This window comes from Lepidochelys kempii, chromosome 1 (assembly GCF_965140265.1).
Source record: "Lepidochelys kempii isolate rLepKem1 chromosome 1, rLepKem1.hap2, whole genome shotgun sequence".
Lineage (NCBI taxonomy): Eukaryota > Metazoa > Chordata > Testudines > Cheloniidae > Lepidochelys > Lepidochelys kempii.
In genome coordinates this window covers 150,070,244-150,094,243 of record NC_133256.1, presented here as the reverse complement: position 1 = coordinate 150,094,243, position 24,000 = coordinate 150,070,244, and the positions used below count along the sequence as shown (strand labels likewise).

The following is a 24,000-nucleotide window of genomic DNA, read 5'->3' as shown; positions in this document are numbered from 1 at the left end:
GTGTTAGGAAGTGTTTTCTAGTATTTAGTCTAAATTTTCTTTTTCTCAATTTTATTCCATTGCTCCTAGTTAAATTTACTCTCATTCACCCTAGCTAATTTGCTTCCTGACTTCATCTTTACACCTTTCTATGCAGGGTTTAGAAACAGTCACTACATAACCATATGCAATTCAGACACCTCTCTGAAACCGTTGTCTTGCTCTCCCAATCTTAGCATTAATTTAAAAACAATAAGTCTCTAGATATTATTGTTACAAAGGAAATTTCAAAAATATGAACAAAGTTTAATGATGCAGTGATGAATCTGCTGAGAGCTTGGAACAATGGCCCTGAGAGGTGTGACATACCCCATTCATCTCAGTGAGGTGATTACTCAGATATCCAGTTACGATGACTTAAATGTCAGCATTGTTAGCTATTTGATCCATTATGTAGAAAGGAGAAAAAAGATCACAGATCTGCACAATTTATTGAGAGTGATGTTTCATTTTAGCACCTCAAATACCAGATTATGGGATATAGCTGTCTCCTTCCTCCCACCCGACCCCAGTCCAAAAGGAAATAAATCCAAGGAACCCAGCAGAGCTCATGGCCATATTTAAACCTCATTGAGGGGGTGTCAAGCTTAAGTAGGCTAGGGAGCCAAGTGACAATACAATATTTTTGAACATCTGCACAATCTACTGGGAGCAGTATCTTGTTTTGGCGATCCATATATCGATGGAGCCTATTTTGTAGGCAGAGTTTGGAAGAGAACCATCATGTTTTTTTCCCCAATGTGACCCTTGCTTCAAATATGTTATAGCAGACTAGCATCTCTGTATCTTAGCCAAATAATATACATATTACATGTTTCTGTTCTTTCCCCATAAATCACACTCTCATTCCCCAATACTTTTGTAATTTTTTTCCAGACTAGGTCCAGTGTTATCACTCATTCTCTTTCTGATGCCTAGGAATGAATTTGGTATTCCAAGGAGAGCCACACAAGAAACATGCAAGCAGAGCCCATTTATACACCCATCCATCCCAATTTATGGTGTAATGCCTGGGCATTTTCAGTCCAAACTTGTAGTCACTTTTTTTGCTGCTATATTCAAAATTAAACAGGCAATAACTATACTTCTAAGTCTCTATCAGCATTGCTGCTTTTCAGGTTTCTCCTTCCCATTTTTTATCTGTATGTGTGATTATTTTTCCAAAATCTGTTAGTTTTTGATTTTTTTCAGGTTAAATCATACGTTCATTTCTATCCATGTTTTTAATCCCTTCAGGTACCTTTGTATTACTTCCCTTTACTCACTAGTATTTGCCACTCCTATCAATTTAGTATGATCTGTGCTGTTTACTCCCCCTTTAAGAACTTTAATAAAGATGTTTAATGGTCCTAACACTTATCACTGTGGAAGCACACTAGATGTGTGTTGCCATTTATCATTACGCTTTGCTTATAGTTCTCCAGTGAGTTTTCACTCCATAGTGTTCTCATCCCAGGCAGCTAAAATTAATTTTGTGACTAAGATTCTGTGACAAACAGCATTATATACTTCGGCAAATTTCTAATATGCTATATGGACTGCTTTTTCTTTATCCACTAAGTATGTAATTATATTAGAAAAAGCAGTTGTTTACCTGACAAACTTTTAAAAGCCAGTAGTGGCTGTTGCTTATGATTATCGTACCCTATAGATGTCATAGTTTCAGATAAAATATAAATCTCATTGTCCTTTATCTTAAGGTTCAGATGACTGAGCTACAAAAAGCTAACATGAAGAACTCTGACATTTTTAACAATAAGAGTCTATTTGTTTTGGATGACAATGTATTCGAGACCATGAGCAAACGTGTATGGACTGATGTGCTACTCCAGGTATACAAGGTACATTGCAGACATGTAATATCTTATAGTACTCAGCTTTTAAATGATCTTTGCAAATATTACAGGAAGATTTCAAACAAGGTGAGATTGAATAGAATAATTCTTTACTTCAGATACCCCAAATGTTTTAACAAATGGCAAAAGAATTAATCTACTTAGCTAAAAACACACTTTTTTTTTGCGCTGTATTGACATACCCTTAGGGTCAGTGGTTTAAAGGACCCTTAGTTGCTTCAATTTTTGGAGTACAGTTAATTGTTAATGGAATTAAATGGGGGTGATAACAGACTTCAGTACAGTGGGGGAACTTAAACATGTAAATGTTAACCTCTCTGCTTGCAAAATAGGAGTCTGTTTATAATGTGGGCTTTAATTAAAAGTAGTGTATGCGTCAACAGATTATATAGTTAATTTTTTTGCACATTAGTAGGGCCCTACCAAATTCACAGCTGTGAAAAATGCGTCATGGATCGTGAAATGTCATCTCCCCTGTGAAATCTGGCATGCAGCCAGGGGCTCCTACCCTATGTAGGGCTCCAGCTGCTAGTCCTGTCTGGGGATGAGGAAGGACAAGACTTCCCCTTCCCCTGCAGGGGCTGCTCCTGGCATGGGTCAGACCCACCTCCAGGATTTCCCCGGGCTTCAGGAAGCTTGGTAGCTGGAGCTGTTAACCCTCCTCTCTTCCCCTCCACCCCGTGGGAAGGCTGTGGCTGTGAGCCCGCAATTCGGGTGGGAGACTCACAGGAAAACTGGACATAATGTAACCGCACCCCAAGCCTGCAACCCTCGCTTTTGCACTGCGTCTGATGGTGGTGCTGGCTTTAGAGCTAGGCCCTGGGCCAGCAGCCTTCCTCTCTAGCTGCCCAGCTCTGAAGGCAGCACCCCTGCCAGCAGCAGGGCAGAAGTAAGTGTGGCAATTCCCCAATCTCCCTACAATAGTCTTGTGACCTTCCAATCCTGACGGCCTTTTGGGTTGGGATCCCCACCGTTACAACACTATGAAATTTCAGATGTAAACATCTGAAAATGTGAAATTTACTAATCTTAAAAACCCTGGACGTGAAATTGTCCAAAATGGACTGTGAATTTGGTAGAGCCCTATACATTAGTAATTGTAAAATGCTTTGTTGATTTTAAAAAAGGTAGAGTGGTTGGGGTGGGTTGACTTACTACTCTAGAAAATTCTCCATCTTGGATTATGATTCAGGTTTTTGAAGAAATGTTTATCTGAAATGTCTGTCAAAAACCAGCAATCACTTGTGCCTACTATATCTGGGGCATAAACAGCCCCTGAAAGGCAGAGTTATTTCCATTCTGATCAAATGAAGCTGCTTTTCCTGGAGAGCGCTTTGGGGTCAAGCATTCCTCCCTCAATGCTACATCTACAAATGAATGGATTGTGTTCCTGTCAGCCCATTTACTCTCTATCAAGGAGCCTAAAGAAAGAAGAAAACACACTGCATATCCAGAAGCACTTCAGTTTTCAGTCTTGAAGGGTTCTGAGTGTGTGATGTCATGTAAACACTACTCTGAAACATCAAGTACTCAAAAAAACAACAATGAGGAGTCCTTGTGGCACCTTAGAGACTAACGAATTTATTTGAGCTGTACTCACATCCTTAGGATAATCAGTGATAAAATTAACATGTGCTTTGACATGGATATCTCTTCACATTTATTTAATGCTCTTATGTGTCATGATTATTGCCAACTCTTCTCTCAGCTCCAGGTTCATTGCTGACTAAATTTTTCCTCATCTGAGCAAGTATGCTCTGCCCAGCATCATCCCCATTCTTATTCCCATTATGGGTTCCTCTCATCAAAATTGGCAGCTAAAACAGTTATATACCCTATTTTCTCTTTCAAGACCTTCTGTGGCCTTTGGTTGCTTCTGTGATGTTTGTTTCACTTAGGTCCAGTCCATCATGGCTGTCCCCTATGCTTGTCATGCTTTCTATCACGGTTAGGCAGCCAAGAGTGTCTTTCTTGTGTGTATGCTGCAGCCTCTATACTTCAGGAACCTGGCATGAGACCAGGGATATAAAATTTAAACCACAGATCTTTTTATAAGTTATATGACAAGACCCCTCCTACAGACTGTGAAGATCCTGACTGTCTGCCAATGTAAAAGATCCCTATGGAACTTTTAATGCACTGTAGCATGTCCACACAGGATGTTGTTACCGCGTGGCAAGCTAGTGCACTGTAGATTCAGACCCTGGCTTTCCATCCCATGTAGGCATCTTTGTCTCTCTGTTCCCCAACTGTAAAAGGGGAACACCAGTGCTTTTCTACCGTACAGGGGTGTTTTGAAATAATACTTTAAAGATTGTGGGGCTCTGAGATACTGTGGAGTGGGTGCCATATAAGTACCTTATAACTAAGTGCAGGAAAAAGGCCTGTCACAGGGTCTACTTGCTGATAGGCACCACCTCCTGGCTGCTCTGGGGATTTACTCCTTCCAGGTGCTTGTGCCCTCTTCTGTCGTCTTCTCTCACCCTGCAGCCCCTCTTGCACCATGAGTTACAGCTTCCTCTTCATGACTTGGCCCCCTATTTATATAAAACTATGCATGTTTCCCCCTTCTCGGATATCAGTCTATTGGGGAAAACTGTCCCGGGCACTCTGCTCTCCACTGCGTGGTCTGTGTCACTTCTCCAGTGGCTGGTAGGAGAACCCAGGCCCACCCTCTACTCGGGGTTCTAGCTCAGCGGCCCTCTCTTCAGCAGGCAAGGCCTGCACTATCCTATGCCTTGCTGCTCTTCGCATAAGCCTTTCCTACCTCTCTGGCTCTCCCCCTTCTCTGGTTTGCGAGCCCAAGTTTCCTCGTCTCAGAGAGTAGCTGTAGGCTACCTACCTCTGTAGCTCCAAACACACCTCCCTTCTCCCAGGGTGTATAACTGCAGACAACTACTCCGCAGCCCCTGCTGCTCTCAGCTTCTGAGCTTTATACAGTCCTTTCCTGTTCCCATCCAGCTGAGCTTTGTCTAATTAATCCATGTTCCCTGGCTCCTCCTCCAGGTGCAGCCTGGGGAGTTAATTGGCCCCATCACAGGCCCATAAATATTTTTGATTATTCCATAGCAAAAGAAGATCTTTGCATTCAAAGAAAGTCTTTAGATTCTAGAGATATATTTCTCATCTCAAGCACCTTCAATTACATTATAGTTTGAAAGCCAGACTGACTGGGTAAGACCTAACTAATATATAGGAAAAAAAACAGTTAAATTCCCACAATGAGGCACCACCCATTCTGCTTTTTCAGTTACTGTACAACATGTATTTCACATAGATGCATAAGACACCACCTCAAACAACCTGGATATTTTTGACATACAAGAGGATTAATGAAACAGATCTTGAGTGCTGAAGTGAAATAGCAATTTATGGAAATGATTGCTTGAAGGTCAGAATAATTCCTTTGATTGCTCATTAGTACTTACGCTGCAAGCAATATTACACAATCCCAGGAACTACTTTTAGTCCTTATAATTTCCTACTTCTATTTTTATATAACCCAATCATTGTTTGAGAGTGGATTTGCTTTCCATAGTAGAATATAAAGATGAATTTGCTACCACCAAGGGCATGTAACCTGATTTCCTCTGGCTTGGGTTGGTGGACCATGAGGGTGAATTAAACCTTTTCTGTGAAGAAATCTATGCTACTGACCTTTCCTTGCTACTGACCTTTCCTCACTATCAAACATGCCCTGAACAGGGATATCAGAGGAAGACATAGTTGAAGGAATCTGTTTCAGCATAGCTCCTCCATGTGCAGTCTGAAGGCTGATGGGAATGTGGAGGTGGTTCAGAATTTAGGGGGTTGAAGTCCTGGTCTCTTGTGTATTTTGTGGGAATGTGCAAACCCTGCAATGCAATCTCTGCAAACTCTGCAGTCTCACATCTCAACCTGTTTTGCTAGCATTTCCCTCTGGATGCCTTTTACTATTACCTCAAACTTAACAGGGCCAAAACTGAATTCCTGATCTTTTCCTTTGCACCATTTTCCCTCCCCTACATTTGCTTTCAGTATTGATTGTACTATTGTTTGTCTTTTCAGTCAGGCTCATAACCTGGGAGTCATCCCTCTTTCTTTCCCCACATATATAGTCTCTCTGTCAACATTTTATCTCTGTCCAAATCTTGCCACTTCTTCATCTATGACATTTCTAAAATCTGAGCTTTTTCTTTCCATCTAGACAGCTAAAGCTGTCCCTTCCAGGTCCTCATCTCCCTTCTTCAACGCTGTAACTTCCTCCTTATTAGACTTCAGGGCATCTGTATTGTCCCAGTCTCATTCATACATAACTCACCCAAGAGCATCTTCTTTGCCCATGGATCTGAACACATGAATCCTCTATTTTAACCCATTGCTACTCCTCTTCCATCATATCAGATTCAAACTTCTTCTCTTAACCTTCAATGTTCTTCCCGGCTCTGACACTTGCTACTTATTTATTCTGGTCTCTTTCTACATTCTCCCTCATCCTGTTCACTCTGTCAATGGTGCCAACCTCAGCAACCAACTTCTGTGCTTCTCTCAAAGTTGCCACTTATGCTTGGAAAGCACCCTCTCTCCCCAGATGCTCTGTAACCAGTGTCTGATTGCAAGGCTGAGAGACAGTTGGGAAAAGGAGATAATTAACACAAAACAAAAAATAGTGTGTGTTTATGAAAAAAATTGATTGCCTCTTCCTCTGTCTATAGGATGCTTGCTTTAGATTACAAACTCGTCAATCTCTGTGTGCATATGGGCGCTAACAAGGACTTTTGGGTACTACCATAATATAAATATTTAATAATATCAATAGGAGAATTGTAAAGAAAAACTGGGAGGTGAATTTGGCTCCAAAAAAATGAAGTGATCTATGAAGGAGATGTTGCAAACACTAGATTAAATTGGCTTTGCATTTATAAACTTGGATTAAAAAATAATTCCAATATTTATTGGTAATTTAGCTGCTGTTGGATTCTGTTGGAGTCTACAGACTCATTCTGGGAATGCAAAAAGGTCAAATTATTTTTGATGAAGTCATCAAAAATAATTGAAAAATAATTGGAAACAAAATACGTTTGGAACCTCCCATTTGCATTTTATTTGATTCAGGAATTAAAGGAGTCCCTAAATCATAATCCAAACCAATCTCTGCTATGTTAATAACATAGGATAACTGTACAGAACAGAAAGAGTAGAGAAGGTTTATTTATATAAACATTGATCTCATAAAATAATGTTTTTTGGATAGAGGATAAATTGGATAATGTTGACAAGATTTTGAATCCATTTCTAAGTGTCATAAGGAAAATACTGTAGATTTTAGGAAAAATAGTTTTTTCACTGCTGAATGTAAATTGCAAATGTACAAAGAAAATGCATGTGAATATGTCATGTATTTGCTGTGTATTTGAGGATGGAAGGGAAGATTTAATCTTATATTTGCATAATTTTAGGAGCACATAGGGTTGAATTCATACACAGGCTTTTATACAGCATGATTTTTTTGTTGGTGTTTGAAGAGATGGTTAAATTTCATGCTGTTCACTGTTTGTAAATAATAATCTTGAAAGGAAAAAAAATAAAGAAATATTTTTTTGAAAAGGTGGAGACTGGAAGCCCTGCCCCATTAATGCAACGTGCCTTTATGATAGTTTAGAATCTACCAAATAGCTTCAAATCTGAAAGTTTTTCTGTGTTTGAAAAATAATTGTATTTTTGTGTTTGGTTCTTTCTACTTGGAATTGTAATTATACTTTTTAGTAAAAAGATGAAATATTTTTTCTGATTTCAGGTGTTGGTCCTTGCACGTGTATTGTCACTTACTACCAGTAATCTGTTGAGCTCAGAAAGCGTGCAAAGCATGCCGAGAATAAATGCTGAGCCTTTATCCAGTAATATATATTCTCCATCTGAAAGACTCCTCCTTACCTGGCTGAATACACATTATGAGAAAACCAGAAAAATTGTGTGGAAAGACTGTCAAAAAGGTGAAGCAATGCTTTGACTATTCTTTCCCCCCTTACCCCCTTAGTACTTTTGCCCCAGTTTCTGTATACCTTAAGGATATTGTGACAGTTTGTCACTGAAAGTACCGTACTTTGAATATGTGTTCATAAATATTTCACTTATTATGCACAAACATTCCATTTGCTTGAATGGAATCTTTGGCCAGCAGTACTCATTGGAACCACTCCTGTGCCATTTGTGCCGTCGTGCTCCTCAACCTAGGGCAAAAAAGGGCAGAGTGGGGAAACCGTTTGCCTTTGGAACTGGTGTATCTGTATTCAGATCATCCTAGCAGCTCTGCACCTGCATGGATTGCCTAGCAGATCACCAGAGCAGACAGTTCTTATGCGATCAGGAATGATTGATAAAGATTCCATCATTCAGACCTACTTTCCCAAGTGTGATCACAAAATCATAAATCTATTTGCCAGAGAGACAAACACAAGTTGTCACAGTTTCTGCTCCTGAGGGGCGTAAGTCCCAGTTCTCAATGAGAAACTTGCCTCATCTTGTGGACTCTGGGGACGTGTACCTACTTGCCAATACTTCTTATACCGTGGGTGTTAAAGAAGCTCAGACAAGATGTGGAAGTGGTGATCATGGTAGCACCAGTTTGGCCTAGGCAATTCTATTCCTCTGATCTGATGAAATCAGGGTTTTGGAGCTGTGCTCTGGCTCCGCTCCAGCTCCAGGCAAAAACCTGCAGCTCCACTGTTTCGAAGCTGCTCCGCGCTCCAGCTCCGGGCTCCACTCCAAAGCCCTGGATGAAATTGTCAGTTCAACCACTGGTAACATTACCTCTGTTTCCAGACATAATTTCTTTCAGTGTGTGTCAATGTGGATTCCACTCTAGGTGTGCATGCATTCAATGCATATGAGGCCAGGTTTTCTTTTGTTTGTTTTTTTAAAGTTAGCGGTGTCTGTGGAACGTTGCTTGCACTCTGTGTCTCCTCATGCTCCTATATAAGGGCATAAAGGGTGGAGTGACCCTCCTTTTGTGTCTTCTTACTGCCAATGGCAGCAAGTCATAATCTAGCCGAGTACTACCAGTGGCTAGAAACCTAGCAAGCTTTTTTCTCAAAAAAAGCCCCTCTGAAAGTCTTTAAAATTTCTTTCCATGCTTAACTTGCACCCCAAATCCTCAAACTGGACTGAAATACATCAAAAGACCCCCTGTACCCATGTGCCCACCCTTCCCCAATACAGATCCCCTTGTACACCATGGTGGAATTCAGTACTGCAGATCATGACAGACAACATGTCAGAAATGCATTACATGAACAAACAGGGTGGCTTATGCTCATCCCAGTTATGTCAGGCAGCCATCAAACTCTGCGAATGGTGCCAACTGTATTCGGTAACCCTGCTGGCCCTTCACCTCCCAGGAATAAAAAAGAGTATGTCAGACTTACTAAGCAAGAACCTGGTATCTAACCTTACATGGTCATTATGAGACACCATGTTGCACCCTATCTTCCAGATGTGGGGGATCCTGGCTATAGACAATCTGCATTAGCAGAGACTGCCAAATTCAAGATGTTCTGTTCCAGGGGAGGCATGAACATGAAATCCTGAATGATGCATTCCTCCTCCTGTGGTCTAAAAGCTTCCTCTGTGCATTCCCTCTGGTTCTGCTGATCCCCAGGATAATAAAGATCAGATGGGACACAGACACAGTGATCTTGATAACCCCATATTAGCTGAGACAGTTCTGTCTCTTGGACCTTCTCCAATTGTCCCGTGAACCTCCCATCTATCTCCCTGTCTGTATGGTCATAGTGTTTCAGAACCAAGGCCAGATACTGCCTCTAGAACCCCACTCGCTACCTCTGATGGCCTGAATGCAGTCTGGATGATCAATAACAACAGTGTTTAGGAAGGCCTCCACCGTAAAAACGTGTGCTGCAAAACTGAAATAATTTTCCGTGTGGGCCACCCAGGACAATGTAGACCCAGTCGAGGGTCCAGTACCAAAGGTTCTAGACTATATATTATCTCTGAAGGAAAAAGGCCTAGCATTTAGTTTCCTGAAAGTCCATTTAGCTGCAATCACTGCATATCATGCTCTGATTTTCACAATCAGTTTTCTCATACTCCACAGTGACAAAACTTTTCAAGGACTTTTGCACTCATGACTCAATGTCAGAGACCCAGCTTCTTCTTGGGATCTCAACATCATCCTTCTGTGGCTCATGGAACCCCTATTTGAGCCTCTGTGGCTTATTCAAATGTACTGATCTCTGGAATTTGTAGGGCCGCTACTTGGGATTCATTATATACATTTGAAAGGCATTATTCCCTTGTCGAGGCATCTAAGTCAGATGCCCACTTTGGCAGAGCTGTCTTAAAGTAAACTCTGAGCCCTGGTGCTGGAATCCGGGACGCCCTCACTTTTTAACAAAAGAAATGTAAGTGCAGAATTCATATCCCCTGCAGGTTCCACCCTGTCCTCCCTCCAAATAATAGATTCTGCTGGGGAGATGCTGCAATTACACCTTTCACCCACCAGAGGCTGCTGTGGCACCAGGAGAGGGCAGCTGACTCACTGCTGGAGCAGCCAGCCTTGAAGAGGGAGGGGGCACTTTGCCCTCCCCCTCCCCCACACTTCTACAAAGGTTCTGGCATCCTTGCCTGAGCATCCACCTCCAGGACTGCTTGAGAGTCACTAGAAGTAAAATACATGTGGACAAGCACTTGAAGACGAGAGAACAGTTACTTACCCTACAGTAACTGTAGTTCTTTGAGATGTGGTCTCCGTATATAATCCTCAATCAACCCTCCTTTCTTGCTTCTACAGAATCTAATTAACACCTAGATTTCTTATTGGTGAAGGAACTGAGGGGCAGTTGGTCCCTATTTTGCTCTTTATGCCCTCAGTTGTGGGGGGTGTGAGGGCACAGAATCCACCATGGTGGACACTGCTGGCCAAAAGATTCTGATCTCCAGCGCATGGGGTGCCTGCAAACCCGAAGCGGAATCCTTGTGAACAGCACATATCAAAGAACCACAGTTGCAGTAGGGTAAGTAACTATTCTTTTTGCCTCCTGGCAATACTTTGTAGCTTAGTATAATAAATTGTTGTAAAAATGAATTAATACAGTTTATCTTCAATTCTAAAGCAGGGTTAAACAATTATTTAGTTTTAAAAGCTTTCTACAATAGGTTTGGAGTTGGCACTAAAAATGATGGCAAGTTTAATTATGTAATTGGATACTCCGAAATAAAATGTTTGTATTAAATCATCAAAATGGGGCAGATGGCTCAGTAGGTTAATGTGCTCATTTGTGAAGATTTGGTTTCAGATTTGGCCAGAGATAACAAGTGACAATGAGTTTCATGGTCACTGTCTGGTTCCTTATAGACACTTGTATACCACAAAATCCCCTCACAATTTAACATATTTAGTATTTTTCTGCTTTCAGAGAAGTCTCAGACTGGAATAGCAGGAGTGATTTGTGTGTGTGTGTGTGTATTCTCTGTGTGGAAGTTTACACAGTGACTGCTTGGACTATACCTGCTTCTAGCCAATTTTTTCAGTTCATGGTTTTTATGCATCCTCTCAACAATATCATAAAATTGGTTAATATAATGTGTTACCTGTGCAACCTTAATTTGGCCCCTTATTTGTATGCAATATGATACAATCTTTAATTATATGATCACATACTGTTCTTTACACAGGACAGCTGCATTATTCAGTGCATGGGATGGAAGGTGCTCATTTCATGAGGCGCTTTTAAAATATTTTGTTTTCAGCTTATTTTATTCAGTGTGTGGCTCTAGGCCTTACTTACTGCATTATTATTCACACCCTACTCTGAAGACAGAAGTGGGCTTTTCTGTAGTGCTCATCATTGCAGTATCGGAGTGCTTCACAAATATTAATTAATTAATTTCCACAACACCTCTAAGATGAAGTGGCAGTGGTATTCTAATTTTACATATGGGGAACTGACACAGAGAGATTAAGCTCAAAAGTATCCACTAATTTTGGGTGCCCAGTTTGAGATGCCTTGGGCCTGATTTTTCAGAGTAATCAGTATTACAGTAGCCCTACCAAGTCCTGCGTTTTGGATAATTGTGTTAATTGTGTTTAAAAAAAAAGAAGTCTCAGCCACCTCTCTTTTGTGAGCCGGTGGTCTATATTAGATCCTTACCACGATATCACCTTTGTTTTTTCTACCGCTATTATCCTTACCAGAGACTTTCAACAGGTCTGTCTCCCACTTCTGTCTCAACCTGAGTGCAATGGTATACATCTTTGATATCCATGGCAACACCTCCTTTTTTCCCTGCCTGTCCTTCCGGTACAAGCTGTACCCTTCTCTACCAATATTCCAGTCGTGAATTATCCCACTAAGTTTCTGTGATGCCATATGTCATATCTGTGATTTATTCACTAGTATTTCTTGTTCTTCTTGTTTATTCCCCATACTTCCTGCATTAGTACACAGACATCTAAGATGTTTATCAGATTTCCCCTCTGTATTCCCTCTTGTCTCTCCTTTGTCCATGTTGCAATATCCCATGTACCCCCAAGATTCCAGCCATTCACCTGGGTGTTCATGTTTTGGTCTTACCTAGGGGCTTTTGTTTCCTGCCCCCCTTAAACCTAGTTTAAAGCCCACCTCACCAGGCTAGCCAGTCTGTATCCAAAGATACTCTTCCTCAAAAGGTTTATAAAGAGTAGGGTGATAAATTGTTCTCCTTAACCACTGAGGACAAGATAAGAAATAATGGGCTTCAAATGAAGTAAGGGAAATTTAGGTTAGACATTAGGAAAACTATCCTGACTGTGGGGGTAGTTAAACACTGGAATGAATTATCTAAGGAGGTTGTGGACTCTCCATCATTGGAGGTTTTAAAGAACAGAAAGAAAAGCAGTACTTGTGGCACCTTAGAGACTAACCAATTTATTTGAGCATAAGCTTTCGTGAGCTACAGCTCACTTCATCGGATGCATACTGTGGAAAGTGCAGAAGACATTATATACACAGAGACCATGAAACAATACCTCCTCCCACCCCACTCTCCTGCTGGTAATAGCTTATCTAAAGTGATCACTCTCCTTACAATGTGTATGATAATCAAGTTGGGCCATTTCTAGCACAAATCCAGGTTTTCTCACCCTCCGCCCCCCCCCCCAAACTCACTCTCCTGCTGGTAATAGCCCATCCAAAGTGACCACTCTCTTTACAATGTGTATGATAATCAAGGTGGGCCATTTCCAGCACAAATCCAGGTTTTCTCACCTCCTCCCCTTTTTTCCAAAAACCACACACACAAACTCACTCTCCTGCTGGTAATAGCTTAGTTAGACAAACAGCTGTCAGGGATAGTCGAGATAACACTTAGTGCAAGGGACTGAACTAGATGACCTATTGAGGTCCCTTCCAGTCCTACATTTTTATGATTTTATGATCTGACGGCAGAATCCTCTGATTGGGTTTCACCAGATAGATCTGTATCTCAGACTGTGATACCTGATACTCTGTCTGAAGAAGATGAGGCGATAGCTCCATTTTTTGAACAAGACTGTTCTGACTCAAACTACAATCTTGATTGTCACCAGGTCTCAACAACTTCTAAACAGGTATTTTGACTGCCTCTTTGAGGACACTGTACCTGTCCCACCTTTTGGAAGACACCTATTGCTCTTTTATAGCGCTTGGAATGACAACATTGAATAAGGGATGCTCAGCACTATGAAGGAGGGATATGTTATCAAGTTCACCTCCCTCCCTTTCTCCAGCCCACCTTCCCCATCTTTTTTCAGGGAACCGTAAGTAGTCTCTTCTGAAATTGGGAGCAATAGAAGAAGTGGCTTGTCATCACAGAGGGAAAGGATTCTATTCCTGTTACTTCCTAATCCCCCAAAAGTCAGATAGTTTGTCCCATTTTTGACCAAGTTGTACCGCTTTATCAAGAAAATCAAGTTCAAAATAGTTACCATTGCTTCCAGTATCTCTTTCCTGGAGATTGGTATGCTGCCCTTGATTTGTAGAACTCATAGATCCGTGTGGCCGTACTTCCATGCCACAGGAAGTACCTTCACTTCATAGCAGGAGTGGTAGTGGACCACCTGTGCCACCTAGGTGTCCAAATTTTCCCTTGCCTTGATGATTGGCTGTTGTGCAGAGCCTCAAGCATCCAAATCCACATCATCATCCTCGTAATCAGACAGCTGTTCTTTCATCTGGCCCTGAAACTGAAGTTAGGCAAAACAAAGTTACAGTTGATGCAACATATAATATTCACAGGAGCAGACCTCGACACTGTAATTGTGATGTCCTGTCATCCTTTGGACAGGTTTCAGTCCTTAATAATCTGTCCGAAAGCTTGATAACAGTGCCTTCCTGCCTACAACAACTGGGCCACCTGGCCTCATGCACATACGTAACTCCACATGCCAGACGTCACCTTTGCTGTCTTCAGGCCTGGCTCCATTCAGTATATCGTCCATCCAGGCATCTTCTGGACATGCTGGTTTGCATACCTGCAAGAATGCTTCAGTCCCTGGACTTAGCCCTTCCAGAACCAACTATGACTCTCTGGTTACGGATGCATCTACCAAAGGCTTCGGGGCCTACCTTGCTCAACTTTGTGTGCAAGCACTGTGGTCACCCCAGGAGGTCTCTCTGCATGTAAATGTGCGGGAGCTCTGTGTTATTCATTGGGCCTGTGAGTCATTTATATCTACCATTAGGAGCCAGTGGTCCTTCCAGACAACACCCAGTGGTTTAGTCATAAGTCTCAAGGTACGGGAATGCCTTCCCCACCCCAAACACCTATCTAGAAAGTGGTGGGGGGCAGTCCTTGCTCTCTGCCTTAGGCTATCATGGGACTCCCTGACCATCCATGGGGAGTGGCGAGTTCCAGCATGGTACTCCGCTACTGTGATTGTGTTTTTCAAAGTTTGTTAAAACATCTCAAAGTCTGCTTATCTTTATGACTTGTTGGTGGGATATACTCTCAGGGTAGAAATGCTTAATCATTAGTAGAACATGACTCCCTGCTCCTCCAAAGTACACACTAACTAATTTCTCAAAATAATCCCTAATGGGCTAAAACAATTTCCCTAGCAACAGCAAAATATTGTAATGTCTATTTATCAGCAAAAGCCACTTCTAACAAGTAACTTACATAGACAGGCAGTAAGAAACTTGCAGAAACAATGTTAGCTTGTCCATACTCCCTTCCATTCCCATGAATCTATGATTTTACCAGCTTTTCACCTGAATCAATCTATTTAGCTTCTAGTATTTTTTCCGAAATCTCATTCTCCAAAGCTGAAGAAAGCCTTCTCACGTTGGATGTCTGCAGAACATTGGCATTCTATCCTGTTCACCTTAAGTTGTTCAGAGACTCTCCCAGGCTCTTTGTAGCCTAATCTGAGAGAGTCAAATGATTCTCACCCAGTGACGGTTCAGCGTCTCTCACACTGGTTCTCTGACTGTATTAACATTTATTATGATCTTGCAGAAGTCTCTCCTCCACTGAAAATAAAGGCTCACTCCACCAGGGCTCTGTCCACTTCCTCAGCCTTTCTGAGCAATGTTCCCATAACAGATGCCTGCAAAGCAGCAATGTGGCCATCTGTACATGCTTCTCCAGGCATTGTACCATCATTTAGGCCTCTTGGGACAATGCCAACTTGGGGAAGTTGGTATTGCAGTCTCTGTTCAGAAAATCTAACGTCCCACCACCTGAGAGGGAACTGCTACAGAATCACCAGTGGTGGAATGTATGTGTGTACAGTGTCTTAAAGGAGCAAAAAATGGTTACTTACCTACAGTAACTTGTTCTTTGAGATGTGTTGTGCACATATATATTCCATTGTCCTCTCACCTTCCCCTCTGCTTGAGTCAGTAATTTTACAAGTGGCGAGAAGGATGTGATAACAACCACTTTTATGGCTTTGGCTCAACGCATACAGAGCATGAGCATAAGTCTCTGACACCTGAGTGCATTGGGTGCATATACACCTACAGTGGACTATATATGTGCACAACACATCTCAAAGAACAACAGTTACTGTAGGTAATTAAGTAACTGTTTCCGCCCTGTTTCAAAAAAACAAACAAAAATCTTTTTTCCAAAAAGTACAGTTTGTGGCAGATACTGGGCATGGAAAATGTCAGCTCAAACTGATAAAGTTTTGTGAAGTTTATAAGCAACTGGAAAAAAAGACTTGTATAATGGGAAGTGATAGACACTCTTAATAATAGGCAGTGCTATTATCCCTATCTGTAATTAAAGTTTTGATTAAGTGTTCAAGATGATCAGACCTAAGAATCTATTGGGTATACAGTATACTCCCATTTATCTGAATGGCCTGGGGGACATCCCAATGTTTTGGATAACTGGTTGTTCCGATAAATGGAAGTGCTATTAACTAACATTGATGTACCAGGGGACTCGCTGTGGATTCGGATAACCAGGATTTTCAGATAAAGGGAATTTGGATAACTGTAATTTATACTGTACTAAGATGTTGGCTCAGTTTTTCTGTTTGAATAATTATGTGCTTATTTTCTTCAAAAATCTGAGTTTATTCAGTAAAACTGGTAGATTCACTCTCCAGTTATGTGAGAGATTTATGATATTTTTGGCAGTCATTGTTCAGAGAGAATGATTATATAATCACAAAGTCTGGAATCAGGGTAAGGTTTAAGTTAGCCTTGCTTGTACTTATGCTAAACTTACAGTATTTAAATATTTGGAGACCTGTACTTGACTTGAAATCTGTGTTTATATGTAATTTGTTAGTTTTTGTTTTAATTCTGATGAAGCAGAAATGTTAGTTTCTGTATCTTAGTGTAAAATACTCCTTATCTTCATCCTGATTGTTCTGGAAACAGTTCTACACTTTATCAAGCAGCAGACAAAAGCTGATTGCTCACTTCTGTTGTCTGTGACTACTGGAGAAGTCATGCAGATAATGTTCTGTCCTATAAAGAAGGAGTGCTTACTCACCTTTGTTCCCATGGCCTTATTGTAGAGGGAAACCTGAAATGTCAGATGTTTTATACTGTAAAAAATAAGTGTGCCCTATCTGTAGGGGGAACTTGAAATATATAATAGAGGAAAAAATGATCATCTGAGGAACCATTGCGTGAAAATCCTAATATTTTACTCATGCCAGTTTATGTTCTGATGCATAAACTGTCTTTAATGTAGTAAGGGTCAAACACTTGCTTTTATGTAAGCTAGCTAGATCAGTAAAAGTGAAGACACACATTAATGTATGGAAACACCTATTATAAAAATATGTTAGCAATTATGTAAAATTATCTACAGTTAAAAACCTCAGGAATGTTTGGGTGGACTGTTAGAACAGATATACCAAATCTAAAGAAAAACAGATCCTTGCTCCTAAATCTGAACTTGATATCTTTCAGTCATGCTGGCAGTCCATTTCTTTGACAGGCATTTCAAAGTAGGTTGGGGTTGTGTTCCAGGGAGGGCTTTTCTGATGCTTTGACTGAGTTATTTCTTTTTAACATATGATTATTATTATACTGGTAGGTAGTCTTATTGTTCTATGTGTTGGGATACCTAGAGCCCTTGAATGGGCATTACTTGTTGTTTAGTTTAAAGAAATATACATGTAATCTTTGAAAACTCTTAGGTGGCATATTTTGGCCAGCCCTTCTCACAAGACTTCACCTTGTTCATCCACATCTGTTCCCTCTAGTTTAAACTACTGCACTGCACTGGACTTTCTTCTTAGAAGTAGCTATGTAGGCTGTTATAAACATACAGCTAAGGGTAGCATAAAATCCCTCCTTTGCCTGTAAGGGATTAAGAAGCTCAAATAACCCAGTTGGCACCTGTCCAAAAGGACCAATTAAAAAAAAGAAGATACTTTCAAATCTGTGCCGGGGGGAGGTTTTGTTTGGCTCTCTTTGTTGTGCTCTCTCGAGACAGAGAGAGGGACCAGGCAGGAAAAAAACCTCTCCTAAAACCCTACCTGAAATAAGCATCTAAGATTACAAAAATTGTAAGTAAAGCAAGGAAATGCGTTAGATTATCTTTTGTTTTAGCTTGTGAATTTTCACTATGACAACAGGGAGGTTTATTCCTGTTTTTGGAACTTTGAAGTTGAGCCTAGAGGGGACTCCTCTGTGTTTTTAAATCTTTTTATTACCCTGTAAAATTACCTTCCATCCTGATTTTACAGAGGTGCTTCTTTTACCTTGTTCTCTATAATAAAGTTCTTCTTTTAAGAACCTGATTGTTTTTAGTGTCCTAAAAATAAAGGGTCTGGCCTGTACTTTTATTAAAGGCAATTGGTTAGTATATTATTTTCAAGCCTCCCCAGGAAAGGGGGTGAAGGGTTTTGGGGGAATATTTTGGGGAAACAGGGACTCCAAGTGTCCCTTTTCCCTGGATGTTTGTCTAAATCACTTGGTGGTGGCAGCAATACCGTCCAAGGACAAAGAAAGGATTTGTGTCTTGGGGAAGTTTTAACCTAAGCTGGTAGAAATAAGCTTTGGGGATCTTTAATGCGGGTCCCCACATCTGTACCCCAGAGTTCAGAGTGGGGAGGGAACCCTGACGTAGACCATCCAGAAACTTAAGCTGAGAAGCAACATTTTTCACTAGCTGATGTGTTAAGCAAGTCATCAGGAACATCTTGTGCCCAGCATTGGCTTCAGCAAAATCTTGAAATATATTCAGATTCAGGTAAAAATCTTGGGGGTCTACGAAGCCCTAATGGCTTACAGCTCAACTACCTCTAAGATATTTTTTCTTTCTCTTTTTTGGTGCTAAACCTCCACTCTTGTGCAACGTTTAAGGCATTCTATGATTTACTTAGTAGCAGGCCATTGCGTCCAGGATTTGCTTCTGTTAGAAATATAGCAAAACTGTCTATGTCCCGAGAGCTATTTGTCCTATCTTTTCCCTAAGTTTATGGTGATGTGCTATCACCAGAACAAATTAGGTTAACAAATTTTGTGAAAATCTTGTAAATTTAGAAGGATAATTGTTCAAGTGTAGTTTTTCACATTCTGAAAGAAAAACTCTTCAGCTGCTAGAAGGAGCACTGGGATATCAAATCAATTGCTCTATATTGTAGTCCTCTAAATGAAGTTTCAAGTCATGTTTCACACAGATCAAATCAAGTAAGATCTTATCACAGAAATTTCCAAACCAGAATTACTTTCCATGAGCAGGAAATTGCCGTTTGGACTTCAATTTTCTACTATAATATTTCTTATATCTTAAGGCCAGTTCAGAACACCATTAAATGAGTTTTAGTTTGCTTAAGTATCAAAATATGAATCAATTTATCAAACTTCAATTTTCTCAAACTGCCATAGCTCCCCTCACAAGAGAATAGTTAAGGCCATATACATACCATTGGATTTTGATCTTTTTCTTCCAAAAGCAGGCTTAGTCTTTGCCAAAATAGATTTTTCTTAATACTTTCAGAATCTAGACAACCACTGAAATGGGAAGTTTTTGAAGTAACTCATTGTATGACTTTTTTACCCCAGTGTTAGGTTTGCATTCTTCCACATTTTAGAAGTTACCAAGTACACCAATGAAATGATAAAATCTTGGAATACTGGCACAGAACTTCATAAGGGCTTCATTGTAACTGTGATGTTGAATCTTTGTTTCTTAGCAATAAGATTACAGTAACCTGTGTTAGAAGAACATTAACATTTAAGCAAGACATGTAAATGTTCTTCTCCATATCCAGCTAGTATTAGAAGTAGGACAGAAATAGCTTTCTTATCTCAGACATTATGTTCCCCTATTGCTGATGTTATAAATGTATGAATTTTCTGCAATATAATGGCTGCCAGTCAAATAATTTTTTGAAATGTCAATTTTTATTAACCTCTTTGATATTGAATCTTTGCAGCAGATATTTAGCTTCCTTGTCCTCACCTTCAAGCCCCTACATAACCTTCCCCCTACATATCACTATTTCCCTTACAATTCTCCCAGTCCTTTCTCCTTTGTGTTCTCTTCATCCCTTGTCCCAGTCTTAGCTGCTTTTCTTAGTCCAAGCAGGGAACAGTAGCCTTGGCCACAAACCATCCTCAGCGTCATTTAAAGATAAGAGTCCCTTTAGCTGCTTAATTAGTTTATAAACTTTTGATGACATTTCTACCCTTAGAAGACTGTATTTGGCACAAAATATATGTGGTAAATTATTTACCAAAGCAACCTCTAGAGAATGGAGTCTTACCATAGTGGGGTGGGGTCTAATCCTTCTCAAAAACTTGGTTAACTAAACCTTCTTCAATCATATAACAAGTTCTTCCTTTGAACATATACCAGATGACGAACTCAACAAAATCATCTTAGCAATGTAAAAGCCACAATTATGCTGAATGTTGGTTCTTTGGCCTTACAAAGGTTAATAATAATGAACAAATGGAATCATTACGGGAAGATGGCTCAGTATTTCCAGTAACACCACCTTTACAATGAAACGCCATCTTTAGAATGAAAAGTTTACATAGAATCATCCTAGGAACACTTTGGGGAGGTGTAAGGCAGAAAATTGCGTTAGAGATTAGAGTAAAAATTCATCTAGCCCATACCAAACCTACAAAAAGATTAAAAGAATGTGATCATTCAGATGTTTAACTGTCACATGTTCATTCTATAAGACTCAGCATAAGTCTACAGCAGTGTCTCTTGGTATTTCTCTGTGGCACTTAGTAAATATACTTTGGCCATCAAGTATATTCATATTTAATGTGATTACAGTCACTGTGTATTGGAACAGATGAAGCTTGAATGACATTGATTTTTTTTCATATGCTGCCCTTCACTTTCATATGAACAACTGTATTGCTGTTACTGGTTCAGTGTTATGAGGACTGGCCCCTAGGAGCAGGCCTCAACCACCAAAGCATCCAGCTTTGCAAATGTGATTGCATCCATATATTGGAATACAGTTATTAAGTTGAGCAATGCTTCTGACTGTGCCACAGTTCTGAGAGTCTAGTTGTGCCAGACACAATGGCTAGAATTTTTGTCCCATGTAAAGATTTTATGGTTATATGACATTGATGGGCAGCAGACTGGTGTGGCAAACCATAGCTTGGATTATTCTGATGTTTCTCCAACCAAAGTAAAAATCACACAGTGGGCACTGAAATGAGGTTATGAAGAGAATGAACCCTCACTATTTACTATGTTTGTATACCTAATTTTTCCAGGATTGAAAAATGTTATGTATTTTAATACCTAAGAAGAAATATGTTGGTGCTTAAACATGCAAATAGGCTGGTGTTACTCTGTTTAGGGTTTCATTGTCCTCACAAACAGATATGCCTTTCCTTATGTATTGTAGAAACTGTCTACTTGTTTTTGCATGCAAAGCCAGTAATTGATGTTTCAAGATATGTTGTAATGAGCCTCTGAGTACTGAGAAGAGACTAGAGTCCTTTGAGTACAATAAAGAAATTTATTGAACTGTTTTTACTTGGATTTTAATTGCACTCTGAGTCATCAAATCAACAAACTTCATTAAATTAGAATATTTACTCGTGTACAAAACAGAGCAATGCAAAGAAGGATTAGATGCAAGAAAGGGATGCTTTTTTTAAAATTTTTTTTATTTTTTTAGGAATCCAGATAATCTGTCCAAATTGGAGAGAGTTCCAGCACACTTGATTCTCAACAGACAGGGAGTTCACATGTAACAATGATAAGTTCTGAGCACTTAGTCCTTAATAGAAAAGTGAAAAAGTCTACATGTTATTGAGTTTAAGGGGCATATTGTGGCATTGATAATTAAGCAGAATTGTACTTTAAATACAGCTTTTTAGTACATTTGGAGAAATATTTTTTAAAAATCCTTTTTCTTCTAGTCATTAGTAGTTTGTGCAAGTTGGTGTTATATAGCTTTAAAGAAAGAGTTGGTATGAAAAGGGTGGTACTTGAGGAGACCCGCGTACATGAAAAGATTCCAGCTGTCCACATGTCATCCAAAATATGGAAAATCTGGAGGATTGGCAAAAGGAGTTTAAGGAAAGAAATGAACTATTCAGACCAATTTTCTTTTAATTTACAATTTAATTTTATTTCATGTATGTATTTTGTGAAGGCTACCTAAACACAGATCACTGAGAGATATTCAGAGACCAATCTGGTTTTCTGGCTTAAATGACACATTTTCAGATGTTTACACTGGTTCTGTATTCACATCAAAACAAGGTGCTTATATTATGTAAACCTAGTTGCATTTGGTAAACCTTTTGACTCTTGCATGCTCCAGCTGCTCCTGAAAGATCTTTTAGATGTGGAATCCAAAAGGCACATTGGTAGGCAAATAGGTTTAGTTTGTTCTAGTTATGTTCGTGAATTAGCTGTTTAGACATTTAACGTGGGGGATGCAGGGGGAGCACTGTTGGCTATGTGTGTCCAAAGCAGTTCATATAACCATTGCTATTTTCAGTAATGATATGGGAGAAGCAGTGCATTTTCATTATTTCATACTCTGTGGTGGTATGAAACAGCATAGTGAAAGGTGAGAGGTATGTAATAATCTCTAGAAATCAACTGTCTTGTCTTATTTGAATGCTGAAATGGCACATGGTATTTAAATAACTTCAAGGTCTTTATGTATTGGCATATATTTATTTAAACGTCCTGTATAATATTGGTCTAATCCAAAATAAGCTTTTAATTGTTTTTTTTAAGTTATTAAGCTTGAGAAACAGATATAAATGATGCGTGCTCTGTGGTCCAAATGCTTGCCAATGCAGATTAAGTTTTGGTTTTATTAATGAAAGAAAAATGAGTAGTAAACCTATTGCTCTTGAACTGTGGGAAAAACAGTACGTGATTATGTAGTAAAAGACTAGTATATGAAGTATCTGGTTGTGGCTCCATAGTTAAAGTTGAGTTGTTTTGCATTGAAAGCAAGGATTCAAACCTGTATAGTATATCTGCCCCAAAATTACAGCACTACTCTTTGAGTGCAGAACGTTTTTTTCTGAGAATTTACAAGTACATTCATTAACTAGTTTAGGATTTCAAATTAAATAAAAATGAGTCTTATAAGAAATTTAGTGCCTGCTGCCAGACTTTCTTTTCTTTTCTCTGGTTTTAACAGGATAACATTGAGGTGTCAAACTTGTCATATAGTTGAATCACTGAAATATGTACCTAGCCTAAATTTGAACTATTTTAAAATGTAAGATTAATGGTCATGTTCCCAATTGTTTTTCATGAATGAAAGTTTCTCCAGCAGAGACTAAAGAATAATATTATTCCACAGAGAATTTCTTGCAGGCCTGCTCTCTTTCAAAATAGCGCATACTGTTCTCACTGGGACTGAAACCATAGGCCATTCCGAACAGGGAATCCATCCCGCCTAGTTCTCACTGGGATTGAGTGTCCTCTCTGTTTTCTGACAGAATAGGGGGCCAACGTCTTCCTGGACTTCATTTTTATTGGGAACAATTGGAAGTACAGGCTTTTTTGAAAGAGGGCATCAAATTATGACCTCAGTGCCACTGAAGTCAGTGGGAGATGGTGTCCAGTTTGGAAGAGGAAAATTTGCTTGTAAGTTTCTCTGAAGGAGATGATATTATTATGCAATAGATAAACTCTCATTGTAAAAAAAATGGCAAAGACAATAAATCTAAATATTTCTTCTCAAAATCTGTTACACTGGGTCTTCTCTTGATGGGGGCAGGAGGGAAGAGAAAACTGGTGTGTATGCATTTGTATGCATGCTGGGGGATGCAGGAGGGAGAAAGGGCTGTGGGTGCATGGGAATGTAGAGGACAGGAAGGAGGGGGAATTTAGTGAGGTGCAAAAGGCAGGAGGAATCGGGAGGAAAGGTCTTCACTGTTTTGTGTTGCAAAATAGCTGTAAATCTAGCTTAACTGGATAAAGGGGCAAAGCAGCCATAGCATACTAGTGATTTTGACTGAGTGATGCTTGCCAAATGACAAAGACCCAGAATTGCATAAGAGGGGTACTATTTTTGCAAGCCATTTTGGAAGTAATTATTTGTGAGTGGAATTTTTAATTATGAATCTGAACAGACTCAAATCTGATTTCCATATAACATGATAACTTCAAAGATAAAGTCACTCTGCTTTAAGAGAAGTAGCACGAATGTTCGTAT

General features: G+C 39.8%; 1 protein-coding gene across 3 annotated transcripts in view; it reads left to right on the top strand.

The window, feature by feature from the left end:
- The window catches only part of CFAP47 (cilia and flagella associated protein 47), a 636,073-nt gene that overhangs the window by 152,114 nt on the left and 459,959 nt on the right, over positions 1 to 24,000 (top strand). For all 3 annotated transcript variants that reach the window (XM_073358068.1, XM_073358073.1, XM_073358080.1), the window contains 2 exons: positions 1,740 to 1,880; positions 7,672 to 7,867. In XM_073358068.1, coding sequence (XP_073214169.1) covers positions 1,740 to 1,880; positions 7,672 to 7,867 — 337 coding nt within the window. The remainder of the gene's footprint in view (positions 1 to 1,739; positions 1,881 to 7,671; positions 7,868 to 24,000) is intronic.